The 15,408-nt window shown below is 39.0% G+C and overlaps 1 protein-coding gene across 2 annotated transcripts in view; it reads left to right on the top strand.

Annotated features, from left to right (window-relative positions):
- rprd2a (regulation of nuclear pre-mRNA domain containing 2a) overlaps positions 1 to 15,408 on the top strand; it is a 49,916-nt gene continuing 34,508 nt past the window's right edge. Inside the window, exon 1 of one of the 2 annotated variants that reach the window (XM_062030058.1) lies at positions 1 to 495. In XM_062030058.1, coding sequence (XP_061886042.1) covers positions 321 to 495 — 175 coding nt within the window. In that variant the 5' untranslated portion in view covers positions 1 to 320. The remainder of the gene's footprint in view (positions 496 to 15,408) is intronic. The other variant, XM_062030056.1, reaches the window with a different exon arrangement.

The raw sequence follows: 15,408 nt of genomic DNA, 5'->3' as shown, positions 1-15,408 counted from the left end.
CCGGATATCCGGTTACGACAGGCGTTTCAGTTACTTTCCCCCGGCTAGAAACTCTTGTTATTTTGACTTTCCAGTACCAGTGCAACGCAGTGTTCTTCGCTCAGCGCGCTAATATATTTTTTTTAAATCATAAAATACACACACGTCCCTTGCTTTCACACACACGCTAATTGCGTGCAACTGCAAAAACGCAGATCTACTCAGTAGTAATGATTTTGTAATATGACATAATGGCTGCCGAGTCTGTGCTTACGGTAAGCTAGCCGGCTAAGCTACAGCTAACTTTGGTGTGTTTTAGCGAGGCCGAGGGTTTTAAAGTCATGGCGGCGGGTCGAGGGAGCGACGCGGGCGCCTCGTTCGAAGCTGTGCTGGACAGAAAGTTGCTGAACGTGACGAACACAATGGACTCCATCCAAGGACTGTCAACGTGGTGTATCGACTACAAGAAGTACCACAGCATGATAGTGAGGCAGTGGATCAAGTGTTTAAAGAAATGTAAGTCAAACTCTTTTTTTTTTTTACTCTAATCCATTCTGTTGCAATGCAAGCCATACTTAAATATTAACGTAGCTATTCTACCCAAGTAGAGTCTTGTGTTGACATTCAAATCCTCCATTCCCACTATAGCGAGCGAAATTTCACCCTCTTGAAACATGTGAAACTACTCTAGGCAGTGTTGGCGCTAGGAATTTTCAAAAATGGGGTCCCAGGGGCCCCATCAAGTGATAAAAATGGGGTCCCACATTTTTTTGTAAGCGTTTTGAAAACCAATGTTTATGCATATGTAAATGTATTCAGTAGGGGTGTGGGAAAACATCGATTCGAATTCGAATCGCGATTCTCACGTTGTGCGATTCAGAATAGATTCTCATTTTTAAAACATAGATTTTTAAAAAAAATTTTTATATATTTAATTTTGTATTTTTTAGAATTAATCAATCCAACAAAACAATACACAGCAATACCATAACAATACAATACAATTCCAAAACCAAACCCGACCCAGCAACACTCAGAACTGCAATAAACAGAGCAATTATAATAAATAAAATGATAAATGGGTTATACTTGTATAGCGCTTTTCTACCTTCAAGGTACTCAAAGCGCTTTGACAGTATTTCCACATTCACCAAATCACCAAAAATGATTCCCGGGCGCGGCTACGCTGCTGCCCACTGCTCCCCTCACCTCCCAGGGGGTGATCAAGGGGATGGGTCAAATGCAGAGGACACATTTCACCACACCTAGTGTGTGTGTGACAATCATTGGTACTTTAACTTTAACTTTAACTTTTACTTTAACTTTAACTTCACACACACATTCACACACTGATGGAGGGAGCTGCCATGCAAGGCGCTACCAGCACCCATCAGGAGCAAGGGTGAAGTGTCTTGCCCAAGGACACAACGGACGTGACTAGGATGGTAGAAGGTGGGGATTGAACCCCAGTAACCAGCAACCCTCCGATTGCTGGCACGGCCACTCTACCAACTTCGCCACGCCGTCACAAACACAACACGGAACAAACCAAAAGCAGTGAAACAAAAATGAATATTATCAACAACAGTATCAATATTGGTTACAATTTCAACATAGCAGTGATTAAAAATCCGTCATTGACATTATCATTAGACATTTATAAAAAAAAAAAAGAACAATAGTGTCACAGTGGCTTACACTTGCATCGCATCTCATAAGCTTGACAACACACTGTGTCCAATATTTTCACAAAGATAAAATAAGTAATATTTTTGGTTCATTTAATAGTTAAAACAAATTTACATTATTGCAATCAGTTGATAAAACATTGTCCTTTACAATTATAGAAGCTTTTTACAAAAATCTACTACTCTGCTTGCATGTCAGCAGACTGGGGAAGATCCTGCTGAAATCCTATGTATTGAATGAATAGAGAATCGTTTTGAATTAAAAAAAATTGATTTTGAATCGAATCGTGACCCCAAGAATCGATATTGAATCGAATCGTGGGACACCCAAAGATTCACAGCCCTAATATTCAGTTATAAATAGAGATGTCCGATAATGGCTTTTTTGCAGATATTCCAATATTGTCCAACTCTTAATTACCGATTCCGATATCAACCGATACCGATATATACCGTCGTGGAATTAACACATTATTATGCCTAATTTTGTTGTGATTCCCCGCTGGATGCATTAAACAATGTAACAAGATTTTCCAAAATAAATCAACTCAAGTTATGGGGGGAAAAAAATGCCAACATGGCACTGCCATATTTATTATTGAAGTCACAGAGTGCATTATTTTTTTTAACATGCCTCAAAACAGCAGCTTGGAATTTGGGACATGCTCTCCCTGAGAGAGCATGAGGAGGTTGGGGGGAGTAGGGGGTAGCGGGGGGTGTATATTGTAGCGTCCCGGAAGAGTTAGTGCTGCAAGGGGTTCTGGGTATTTGTTCTGTTGTGTTTATGTTGTGTTACGGTGCGGATGTTCTCCCGAAATGTGTTTGTCATTCTTGTTTGGTGTGGGTTCACAGTGTGCCGCATATTTGTAACAGTGTTAAAGTTGTTTATATGGTCACCCTCAGTGTGACCTGTATGGCTGTTGACCAAGTATGCATGGCATTCACTTGTGTGGGTGAAAAGCCGTAGATATTATGTGATTGGGCCGGCACGCAAAGGCAGTGCCTTTGAGGTTTATTGGCGCTCTGTACTTCTCCCTACGTCCGTGTACCACACTTTAAAAAGTCATACATTTTACTTTTTGAAACCGATACCGATAATTTCCGATATTATATTTTAAAGCATTTATCGGCCGACATGCCGATATTATCGGACATCTCTAGTTATAAACATTCATTCGCTTTCTTCTTTCCTTCATGGATCTAAACTTTACCGCTGCCGGTATTTTTTTTCTATATTTTTATTTAATAAGTTGTAGTTGTGGGCAGCACGGTGGGAAAAAGGGGTTAGTGCATGTGCCTCGCAATACGAAGGCCCTGGGTTCGATGCTGCGCTCGGGATGTTTCTGTGTGGAGTTTGCATGTTCTCCCCGTGACTGCGTGGGTTCCCTCCGGGTACTCCGGCTTCCTCCCACCTCCAAAAACATGCACCTGGGGATAGGTTGATTGGCAACACTAAATGGTCCCTAGTGTGTGAATGTGAGTGTGAATGTTGTCTGTCTATCTGATTTGGCCCTGCGATGAGATGGTGACTTGTCCAGGGTGTACCCCGCCTTCTGCCCGATTGCAGCTCAGATAGGCTCCAGCACCCCCGCGACCCCGAACGGGACAAGCGGTAGTAAATGGATGGATGGATGGAAGTTGTAGGTGTATTTATTTCAGTATAGAAGTGTAAAAAGTTTTTTGCTTGGGTCATGAAATGATGATAATGGTGTGCCAGGACATACACACATTATTTATTTAAATCTCTAGAGTCTACATCAACTTCAGATCTACCCCTCAATTCTAAGTTTTTTTTTTTTTTAAATGTTGTTTTGTTTGTTTTTCGCTGGTTTTGTCAAAGAAAACTATGTTGTTGTTTTTTATGGCAAACACACAAAATAAGCAAAATCTTCCACAAAAACTATTTTTCAAAGTGGAATATTTGATGTGAAGTAATCGGAGCCTTGGATAGGTCAATAATTCATAAAAACATTGATTTTCATTCAATATTATGTTTTGAGCAATGACAGTTTTAAAGAAAAAAAAACAGCTTTGTTTTATTAGTCAACATTGCAACTTTTTCTAAATTACATTTTACCTGTAAGCTTTTTTTATTCCACTTTTGTTATGTTTTTGTTTATTTTAATAGTATTTTAAGAATGTGCCGTGGGCCTTTAAAACATTAGCTGCGGGCCGCAAATGGCCTCCGGGCCACACTTTTGACACCCCTGCTATAGATAATGAAAAATTAAATCTGATAAGTCTATCGATTAAAAAGCCTGACGATGCATGCGCGTTGATCATAACGCACAGTCAGCATCTCTGCTTCAGTAAACAATGACGGTAATGTCGTCACTGTCAGCGATGCGAGCGACACTTGCTAACTTGTCAGCCACTTCTCCAAAAGACTCCTTTTGAACACTCCTCGCACATTAACACTTCAAAAGGCACATGTCCCGGTTATCTTCTCCAACTCACAACACTGGCATTGAGAGTGTATATGTATGTCTGTATCTCAATTTGTTTGTGTGTGTAATCAGAGCTGAGTGTGCATGTTTTTAGGTTGATTTCCATATTATATTCCATATAACATTTAAAACTGCACTGAAACAGTGGTTGAAAACTAATCAGACATGCACGCACGATTAGATTATTCACTTGTTTTTTTTTTGTCCATGGTATGTGCTTATGGTATGCTTGTAATGTGTAATGTCTTGTTATTTATGTATTCTTTTGTATCATGACCTGTTGAATGCTTACTGTATTAACCTGCCTTAGGACAACGGATGAAAATGAGCTATTACAGGAAGCTGATGATAAATTCTTGCTACTCTATTCCATTCTGTTGTAATATTCTCCCAAGTAACGTCTTGCGTTGACATTCAAATTCTACATTCCCATTATAGCTAGAAAAATTGCACCCTCTTAAAACATGTGAAACCACTCTAGGGATCAATATTCCTTATCGATACCGGTAATCATCAGTACTGTACAATATGTAATTGCTGTAAATAAAGACGTGGAAAAAATGCATGTTTTATTAGCACAAGTGGTTGAAAACCACCAACATCATGTAACATCTTACAGCACGATTGTACTGTGCTTCAACATACGAGTATTATTATGGTATGTGTGTTTAAGTTAAGACATATTTTCTGGCGTTTTGTTTCACAATATTATGCAAAATAAACTTTTCTTACCTTCTGGTACCTGCTAAACTGTATTTGGGCTCTGCATAAGTCTTAAAAAATTGCGCACGTCCGCCTTTGTAGTCCGTGATGACGCCGTAGACGATAAGCTTCTTCTTTTTCTCTATCTTGTTATGGGACATTCATCCTCCGCTGTTGCCATTTGTAATATAAAGAACTTTACACTTAATGTTCTTACTTATATCTGCCATGGAAGTGCTAAAACATACCGGAGTTTACATTATTTACCCAAGGAACTGCAGTTATTAGAGAGTTCCGGTCGGACGGTTTTTCATGGGACACATTTCCGGCGGATGAGGAGATGCTGCTCTGTTATTGATTTAAGTGAAGTTTGAATGTCATTAAAACAGTTAGCTCCATCTTTTGACATTTCTTCCACTCCCGTCCTTGCACGCTACACTGCTACAACAAAGATGACGGGGAGAAGACGCTGCCGAAGGTGAGCCACGTAAATAAGACCGACCACAAAACGGCGCATCTGGAAGCGACTGTCAGAAAGCGGCTTGAAGATGATCTGTAAAACATAATCTGTGCAACATTTTGACCAAAGAACCACCGTTACATGTTATGTAGACCACAAGGAAGTGTTATACATTTAGAAAAGAAAAAGACTCCTTTAATGCGCCCTATATATAATCCGGTGCGCCTTATATATGAAAAAAGATCGAAAATAGACTGTTTATCGGCAGTGCGCCTTATAATCCGGTGCGCCCTATGGTCCAAATCATATAGTATTTCCATATTAAACAAGTCAACTATATTTCAAGTGCAAGGACCAGGTGCAATGCAGTTGTTATCATTTTGTAAGGACCACACAGTTCCATCTCTGTGTGTTCTGTTGATTACAATTACACTCTGCTGGAAATAATATTAAGGTATGGCATTCATGTGCAGAGCACAGACCGTTTACTTGACATATCTTAAAAAAAATACATAGGATACGTAAATCAGCCAATGCCATTTTGCATCAGAGCAACTTTATGGATTAATGTATTGCTTCCTTTGTTCCCTTTTTTGAGTGGATTAGTATTGGCCTGTGTATTACCGAATTGCTAAAAGGACGGTTGATAAAGCACAGTAGCGGCGGTCGTGAGTAAAGCGCGTTCACTTCAAACTGACACTAACATTATATATAAGCATGTGTGACTTTGAGGGACTTTTGTGGAGGAAATATTGTGTGGTGTTGTTTCCTTATGTGTGATTATTCCATAATTATTCGATCCTATACCTGTCTTTCTTTATGCCTTGAGCAGCACCTAAGTGAATGTGACCGCGCACGTGTCATGTTTATGACGGTCAGTTGGGGAAAAAAAAATACCAATAGCCGTATAATTTTTCCAGAATCTTAAAGGTCCTCCAAGACCGACCCTAATAAAAAACTGACACCAAAAAAAAAACACTACTCTGTTTACATCGTTAATGATAACACGTCATTTAATATTATAGAAGAGAGCTCATATGTTGACTGTACACGCAATGTTATTTTAACTCGTGCAAAATAAAGCTAAAATACTAAGGATTGGACCTGGGCCGAGGATGTCGTTGTGGCTTATGCAGCCCTTTGAGACACTCATCATTTAGGGCTATACAAATAAACTTTGATATTTGATTGATTGATTTAACAATTTGTTTTAACGATTTGATTCGAATCATAATTTGAGGTCGCTGATACGATTCAGGGACAATATTAGTTTATTTAGAGCGATACAATCTGAAATGGTTCAGTAACTTTTTAGCAAAATAAAAAAATCAACCAGCGTGTCTGTGAAATAAACTGCAGGTGAAGTTTCCTGTATTCCTGTATGAATTATGGATACAACAATTACCTGCCAATGCATTCACATCTTATTTGAATAAAGTGCACCCAACACTTTCGGTTGAAATAACAAGAGGAAACCTGTACTGCTCTCATTTACAGTATTAAAGAAACGTTCAATTAAAGTACAGTAAGCAACATTTTAACAGTATAATTACTTGCTACTTCTGCTTTTGGTTTTCAACATAAAATAATACAATGTTATTATCAAAAATAAGTTGCAACCAACATATCTTTAGGTTGAATCCGTAGTAGATTTACCTGCTACTGTAGCTGTTGTTTTTCAGCATTTTTGTTGTTGTTTTCGGTTCTTTGTTTGTCAACATCCACTCACATCACATCCGACAGATGCTCCATGAATGCTGCTTTGCCTGGGCGGTCGGCCTGTGTCAAATCCCATGGCGCCATAGGTGGTTTGAGAGATCTGATGTGATGCCATTGAATTTTTCCTATCCTACAAACAGCAAGCGGCTTATTAATAACATCTCTGTCTTTGCAAAAGCCTAAATGTGTCCACACACTGGATCGCAATGGTGGCTTGTTTATTTCTCGTTCGCCTGCTTTTCTTCCGGTATCCGCCAAAGTGCTTTGAAGGCGCGTGGCGATGACGTCACAGACAGGCGACGAACTTGCGTGATTTTCTAACGTCTGTATTTGTATGACACAATTTTTATATAAAGTCTGCAATTCTTAAAGCCAATGTTTTCTTGGCAGAACATCTTTTAACTGTTTTACTTGAATGCACGTCATTTATTTGTTCAAAACTTGCTTACAGTTTTATCTGAGGTCCCATCTTGGTGTATTTTGAAGTGAAATCTGCCAGCCACCACACCAGTCAGAGTCTCCTCCTATGTCATACTATTGTCTAACAGAGCAGCTGTGGTAATGGCAGCAAAGCTTTATATTTTGGGATGCACATATATATTTTTTTCAAGTCGATACCAATACATTCCTGCCTTGTAACGCCAATAAATTATTAAATCTTAGACCGCCTCAGTCCTAAGGTCGTCTCTGACAAACATCTGGCACTTTTTAAACGCTGCAGGAATAGAAATAAGCCCTGGGCCTTTTGTTCCAGGTGTCCTTTGGTCAGTTTCTTTAGTAGAAGGCATCTTCATTGTATTCCTCTGAAACAGTGAAAAAGTCAAAACACGATTGATGCCATGTTTGTTTACAATAAGCTCAGGTTTACAGCACAAATTGTACAATGGCACACAGGAGAAAGTAGCATTTGATTTGTTCACCTTTACCCATCTACAGCGCAGTGTTGAGTATTAAACTCTGAGACTGGCTTATTAGGATATTGACCACGTTGGGGTTCTGATCAGAGAACACACGGTCATCAGTTAGACTCGTCAACTTTAATTGTGCATATTGGCGTATACACATCGGTACTTTGGGTTAGGTTAGTATCTGTAATACACAAGTAAAATACTTTATTAATATGTATGTTATCTAATTAAACAACAATCTGTGTCTTATGCCTATAGATATGTTTAAAGTATAGAACTGGAGACATAATGTGAAGAACAGAAAACATACATGCACAAACAAGCTGTCAATATATTGCAGTTTCATAATAGCATGTGTGAACTAGCCACATTAGCAGCAGCAATGCAATCCTTAACAATAAGATGTTAGCTGGTAGCTTCTTCACAACCCGGCACCAATAATGTTCTTAAAACACCACTAAACATTACACAAGCACAGTAATGTCTATTAACAGTCTAAATGAGTCTTACACAATCATTAACATACTCACATCGTCAAAGACTAGAGCACCGATTGAACGTAGCAGACAGAAGAAGTTACCACACATTACACCAGTCAAAAGGGAAGCGGAAGTGACACTGTCAAGAAATGCTTCAAAATAAAAGTCTCTGGAAACGTATATAAACATGGAGAATTCTTAACAATTTGAATTAATTCTGGTTCCGGTTCTGATTCCAGTTCCTCGTTTCGATTCCGATTTCCAACAATTCTTAATTCCGGTTCTTTTAACAGTCAGGGTCAAAAATGTGCTATTCTTACAGAGCTTTTTTCAAGCAGTATAGAAATATCAAACCTTGAATTTAAAACTTTAATTTAAATGCTATGAAGTTTCTTTCCACATGGCTACAGTAGGTAAGTTTGTATTTTTGCTTCATTCCTGTGAGAATCCTCCGTGATACCTGGGCCGACTTAACCTAACGGGGGGACTGAGGGGGTTTTCGGTTCCCCCAAACCACATAAAAAAAAGTACAAGGTAGACAACACATAATAATATAAATTAATATAATGCAAAAGGTGAGGTGGCGACTTGTCCAGGGTGTACCCCGCCTTCCGCCCGAATGCAGCTGAGATAGGCTCCAGCACCCCCCGCAACCCCCGGTAGAAAAATGGATGGATGGCTGGATGGATAATGCAAAAGGTAATGCACAGTATGTAAGCATGAGCATGACCATTAAGAAGCAACACTCCCAATCTAAACATATATAAATACATTACTGTCTGAGCAACTAAGAGGTGTTTTTAATGTGCTTTTAAGGACCGCTTAACAGAGTGGGACGCCACAATGCCCACTAGAAATAATAAATAATAATAATAGATTTGATCTATTAGGCACTTTTCATGTACCGTAAATCAATTTTAACGCTCTACAGTATAAACCAATATTTAAAACAATAAAAGCTTAGCCATTAAAGCAGATAAAGTACGAAGACTGAAACACTATCAGTGAAGCATAAGAAACACAAAACAGGCACAATAGTGGGTTTTCTAAATGTATATATTTTAGTTATTTAAAAAAATAAGATTTAAGTGTGCCGTATACTTTTCGCGCATGTTTATCAATACCACGATAATGGTAACCTTGATAATTTTGGTCACAATAACCGTGATATGAAATTTTCACAACATCACATCCAAATGTATGTGCATGGCAGCAGTCGCGCGACATCAACAGAGCAACCCAATAGTTGCTGTGATATTATCCCCTCTCTTACTCTTATTAATCCATCCATCCATTTTCTACCGCTTGTCCCTCTACTTGTTAATTTCTTATTTCTGATGTAATGCTCTTCCAATTACACTTCTTAGACTTTAGTTAGTACTTATTTCTGGTTAAGCAGCTAGCTTAGCTATGAGTTTGCCTGCTCCTATGTAACATGTTTAGCCTCGTCGTACAGTTTTTCAGTGATAATACAATTTAAGAAATGCAGTTTATTTTCCAAATTAGAGGATTATTCAGTTAAAAAAAAAAAACAAATCCACACGGTGTATGAGAGATACAGTTTGTTGCGTAAAGCTAATTCTTCCGGTTAGCAGACTGAGTAGCGAAAATAGGAATCAACATTTAAAAATGTAGATGATTCTGGGAGAATCAGAATGCAAGACCCAGTTCCGACGCTCGATGCCCAACCCTAGAGACGATACATGATATTGGGCTCACGAGAACAAGATATAGTGTAGGGTAGTATAGGACTGCACGATTTTGAGAAAAAACTAATTGCAATTTCTTTTCTCTAAAATTGCAATTGTGATTCGATGTGCAATTTTAAATTTTTTTTTACATATCATGCATAAAACTGCGAAAATAACGAGTGAAAGAAGACATGTTACTTTTAGACTGTTAATCAACATATTATTGTCTCAAGGTGCCACACATTAGAACAATATGCAATAATTGACTTATAATTTACTAAATATTTGGCTTCATGGAGACAGACTCAGAGCTTTTGTATACGTAATGTTTTTAAACTGAAGAAAAAAAAAACTACATGAAAACTATACAGTGTTTATATGTAATCATAGTATAAAATAATAATGCAAATAACCATTTAAAAAGATATACACTTTTCCACTGTAATTGGAAGGTGGTAATTTTGTTATCCAAATAGATAAGCAAACCAAAAATAAAGTGCATTTGGGAAAAACTAGGTTGTGTTGTCTTTTTTGTTGTTGTTGCCATTGCCGCTCGTTCGTTCGTGCTGATGCCTATCCGATTTGAGGCTCAAATATTACCACAACGGGACATTAGGCCTTGTAATCATTGTTTTTTCCTACTAATTTGTGTTACTTTGTGGAACGTCTCACTAACGAGTCGTAAGGCTCTCTGTCCGTGCATTCCTCTGTGTGTTAAGCTGGCGGTCTTGCTCTCTGCCCACCGAATTAATGATGACTGAAAAGAGTGATCACTGCTTTACGCTGGCCTGTACGCTTAGCTCTTTCACTAGGAGCACAGATGCTACTAATTCAAAAAATTTAGCAGCACAGAAAAAAAATTAAGACCAATTTGAAATGTCCTAACTAACACAATTGTACTATTAAAGGGGAACTGATTTATGATCTGCAATAAAGTTTGACCAGCAAGGAAACAAGGAAGTAACTGATCAGTCAATATTTTATGGGCGGAATAGAGGACCTCCCATAGGATCTGCTGTAAGCGGACTTTTATTTATGTTTATTTATGAGTGAGAATGCATTAAAAAAATACATCCGTCGTCATGTCTTTCGTAATGATTGTGAACAATAGGCGAAATTCCAAAAAAAGTGAAGTTCCCCTTTGAAGAAATCGTATCATCATAGCAAATTATGCGATGACGTCGTGGTGACCAGACCGCTAACCACTGACTGCGTATACTAGGGCCATCAGAATCAGACTCAGAAGTACTTTATTAATCCATCCATCCATCCATTTTCTACCGCTTGTCCCTTTTAGGGTCGCGGGGGGTCGCTGGAGCCTATCAGCTACAATCGGGCTGAAGGCGGGGTACACCCTGGACAAGTCGCCACCTCATTACAGGGCCAACACAGATAGACAGACAACATTCACACTCACATTCACACTCTAGGGCCAATTTAGTGTGCCAATCAACCTATCCTTAAAGGGAAATTAAGATTTTCAGCACAATCCCATTCAAGATCAGACAAACTTATATGTCTACATATTTGAATGTACAGATGGGATCTGTAATTTATTGGTGTCTGTGGGACTACTTATCCTAAGTAGTGCCTTTGGACGATGCTCTTTTGGTGTATTTTTCTTTTCATCACTTTGTGGTTTTGCGATAACGTGAGTACTGTACTTAGTCACATTTTTAATACTGTACAGTTTGTACTTTTGTTCATGCCGTGTCCTCAAAACCCTGGTTGACATCCATGCTATGCTGGCTCTCGCTGTAAAATTCTAACAAGTGACTTAAAAATGCTACCGCAAAGCAGAAGCAGCTGCAGTTCCAATGACTGCAGCCCAGACGTTAAAATTACGATATAAACAAAAAGGGAATTACATGGTACAATAGACATTTTTATGTCGTTGTACGATATATATTGTTGTATCACACCTAGTGACAGCGGTGTTTATTTAGTAAAGAGCTTCTGACTGCGAAACAAATTACGCTCAGGTTTGTCTTGCCCATCGGACGCTCAGTGTCTCTGGAAGTCTATAGACCAGTGGTTCTTAACCTGGGTTCGATCGAACCCTAGGGGTTCGGTGAGTTGGCTTCTGGGGTTCGGCGGAGCCTCCGCCGCGGAGGTTAAGACACACCCGACTCATCATGTAAATAAAAACTTCTCCCTATCGGCGTATTATGGATACCCCGAAACAATGTTCCCACTATTTTTCCATCTGATTTGCAGGTGTTTAATTTGTTGTGGTTCATGCATGGTTAATTTTGTGCACAAGGAAAAAAACATAACTTTGTCTTGAATTATTATTATTTTTTTCCACTAAAGAAGGGTTCGGTGAATGCACATATGAAACTGGTGGGGTTCGGTACCTCCAACAAGCTTAAGAACCACTGCTATAGACAGTAGGCTGGCCTGGGCAGACCCTTGGTCGGCAGGCTTCGATCGGGAGGTCTCGGTCCGCAGCTTAGATGCTTTACTTCTGCATGGTGATTGGATGGATGATCTGTCTGTAATCAGTAGTTTTGAAATACAAACTAATTGAACGTCACCGCCGGAGAAGTTTGCTTTTGTTGTTCTTTCTGAGTTGGAGACTTTTCCAATCCTTTTTACAGACATGTTTTTATTAAATACGACTAGCAATAAATCTAGCATCTTATTCTGGTGGAGGCTGTACTAGTGTTTGGAGACTCTTGACTTCTGTCGCTATGCAGTGTCCCTGGCAAACAGTGAGTGAGTGCTTCTCCGAGCCTGACAGGAACTTTGCTTTTAGGGATACCACTATGACCAGTTTTACGTGACTGGACAAGAAAACATATTTTTAATTTTGCCGGTCCACTTTTACATCTTTTATAACTTTGCATGCATCAGAGATGTTGCCCGTTGCGCATCACTGACACGTTCGAATCTGAAGCAGCAACATGAAAATAATTGACCTTTTTTAACAATGGTGTTTTATAGGTAAACATTATTATAAGACGTACACACAAAGATTTTAGCCAGAAACACCAACCTGCCAACTGCTTCATGAGGCTGTGTGACAGGCTGTGTTCTGAAAATTACTTTTAAAAAGTACTTCATTCTAGTTACTCGTTACTCTCCCAAAAATGTAACTGAATTACTAACGGAATTGGTCTTTAATAAATGTAATCAATTACTAGGGAAATTTATTAATGTGTTACTTAAAAAATAAACTTCAAATATCTGGCAAAATGCAGTTGAGATAAGTTTCATATACCTGTATATATGAGAGCAGTGTGTGCGTCTGAGTGTGTGCCTTTTAAAAGGCGTTGCCTAGTGACGTGTGACTTCAGCGAGTCCACTCAGTAGTCTAGCTTGAGATGTTTTTGTTAGCTTAGCGGGCCAGCAGCGTCAGTTTGTCGACGCTGATGGCAGTTCTTTTGTATCTTTCACTAGTTTGTGTTACCTCTGTTTAGTAAATAGATTGAATGTGCTTCCATGGCTTTGTGTTCTTGTCAGAAAACCTGGTATTATTTGAATGGAAAGTTTGTCACTTCTATCATTGATTGGTAGTTCAATATTCCCTCCGACCCTCGTGGTTACTAGCGCGCAGTGCAGTTTGTGTCAAGTGGTGGTGAAAAAACTTTGTCATTTTACCGACCAGTTCCTTCAGCTAAGATTTAGTTTCATCTGTGTTGGATTGAGTGTATGAGCGAGAAGGAGGAGCCCCACTTCTCTCTCTGTGCATGGCGAAGGAGGGATGGAGGTGGGAGGGATACACACAGCTCTCAACGTGAGTGATCAATCACAGTCCATTTGGTTATGGTTTTAATTAATTTCAAACATGCTACACAGATGGGTGAAAATTTTACTCCAGTTATATCAAATTTGGATTGATTTATTTTAGGAGAAAAATCGGATAAAAGGGTTGAAATCCCCCTTTAGCAGTTTAAAAAAAAAAAAGTTGCACGGTCTTATTTCAGTCGCATTTGCGAGTAAATTTGTCGCACTGTACAGCACTGAGGAGGCAGTGAACTAACTCTCTACGAGTCCCATGGAAGTATTTCATTTTTCCCATGAAAAACAATACATTGTAAAAAAAACAACTTGTTTAAAATCACAGTCACTAATAAGGGTGCAACAATTTGTTGTTGTCGAGAAGAATCGTTTATAAAATGTGTTGCTGACAAATTATTTCTCAAAAATAGTCGGTGATGTAATCCCTGGTTATTTTCCAGACAGAAACAGAAGTGCGCGTGCTAGCACAATCGGTAATCACTGAGCATTACGAAGAGAAACATTTGAAAATTAAACACCTCAAAGACACTCCCATCAATCAATCAAATTGTATTTATATTGCCTTTAAACATGAGGGCGTCAAAGGGCTTCACAAACTCACAACGACATCCCCTAATCTAAAGCCACATTTGGGCAAGAAAAAAATCCCAAAACCCCAGATGGAGGAAACAGAAGAAACCTTGAGAAGGGATTGCAGATGAAGGCACTCCCCTTCCAGACCGGTTGCAATGGATGTCGAGTGGATACAGTTTAGGTCTGGGCGATATGGACCAAAACTAATATTCAGGTACTTTTAGGCCGAATGGCGATATACTATATATACACCAGTATTTTAAACAAAACGTGCAAAGTGATTATTGTAGTTGCAAGTAGTAATGTAATGTGTCGCTTATTTTTATAAAGTAATTAGTTAGCCGTTACTTTATCAAATCGGTTTTAGTTAATTTTGTTCATTAACGCTTCTACTTGCAAACTCCGGCTGCTGGTTGTTCAGTTTGAAACTACTCTTCAGCCACCCAGCCACTATACTATATTAGGTCCCTTCTACACTAAGCCGGGTAAATTCCACCTAACCTTATCCTTGTCCACACACACACAATGGTCGTTTAAGGCCCCCTCGCCCCCTGCGTCCGCCGGCGCAACGCGACCTCCAGTGTTGCTTTGTGTGCAAGTTCTTAAATTACATTTAACTTATCGGAACAATATCCAGTGTTGTGGTATTTCAATGAACTGGAATCCAGTCTGCTGTGGGGCCCTATTGTAGTGAATCACACCTGAGACACCATAAATTAATCAAATCTTTAATAAACACGTAAAAGTAAACCATGTGATAAAGAACATTTTACATCAATCAATCTAGGGATCTAGATATCTGGTCAGGACACTCCTCACTCTTTTGCCTTCACCTTTGTTGTCCATTCGTTTTTGGTGACTTCATATACTCTGGAACTAGACGTTGAGTCCGCGACATACATGGCGGACAATAACTGATACAGTCTGCTTTGCCAATCCAAATGCAATCTATGTTTTCCATAGTCTTCCCTCGACGGCCAGGTAATACAAAGCACACGCTACCTTTTTTTTTATCACA

The sequence above is a fragment of the Entelurus aequoreus genome, linkage group LG20, assembly GCF_033978785.1.
Source record: "Entelurus aequoreus isolate RoL-2023_Sb linkage group LG20, RoL_Eaeq_v1.1, whole genome shotgun sequence".
Taxonomy (NCBI): Eukaryota; Metazoa; Chordata; class Actinopteri; order Syngnathiformes; family Syngnathidae; genus Entelurus; species Entelurus aequoreus.
Note: the sequence above shows the minus strand (reverse complement) of the source record. Positions and strands in the feature narration are given on the sequence as shown.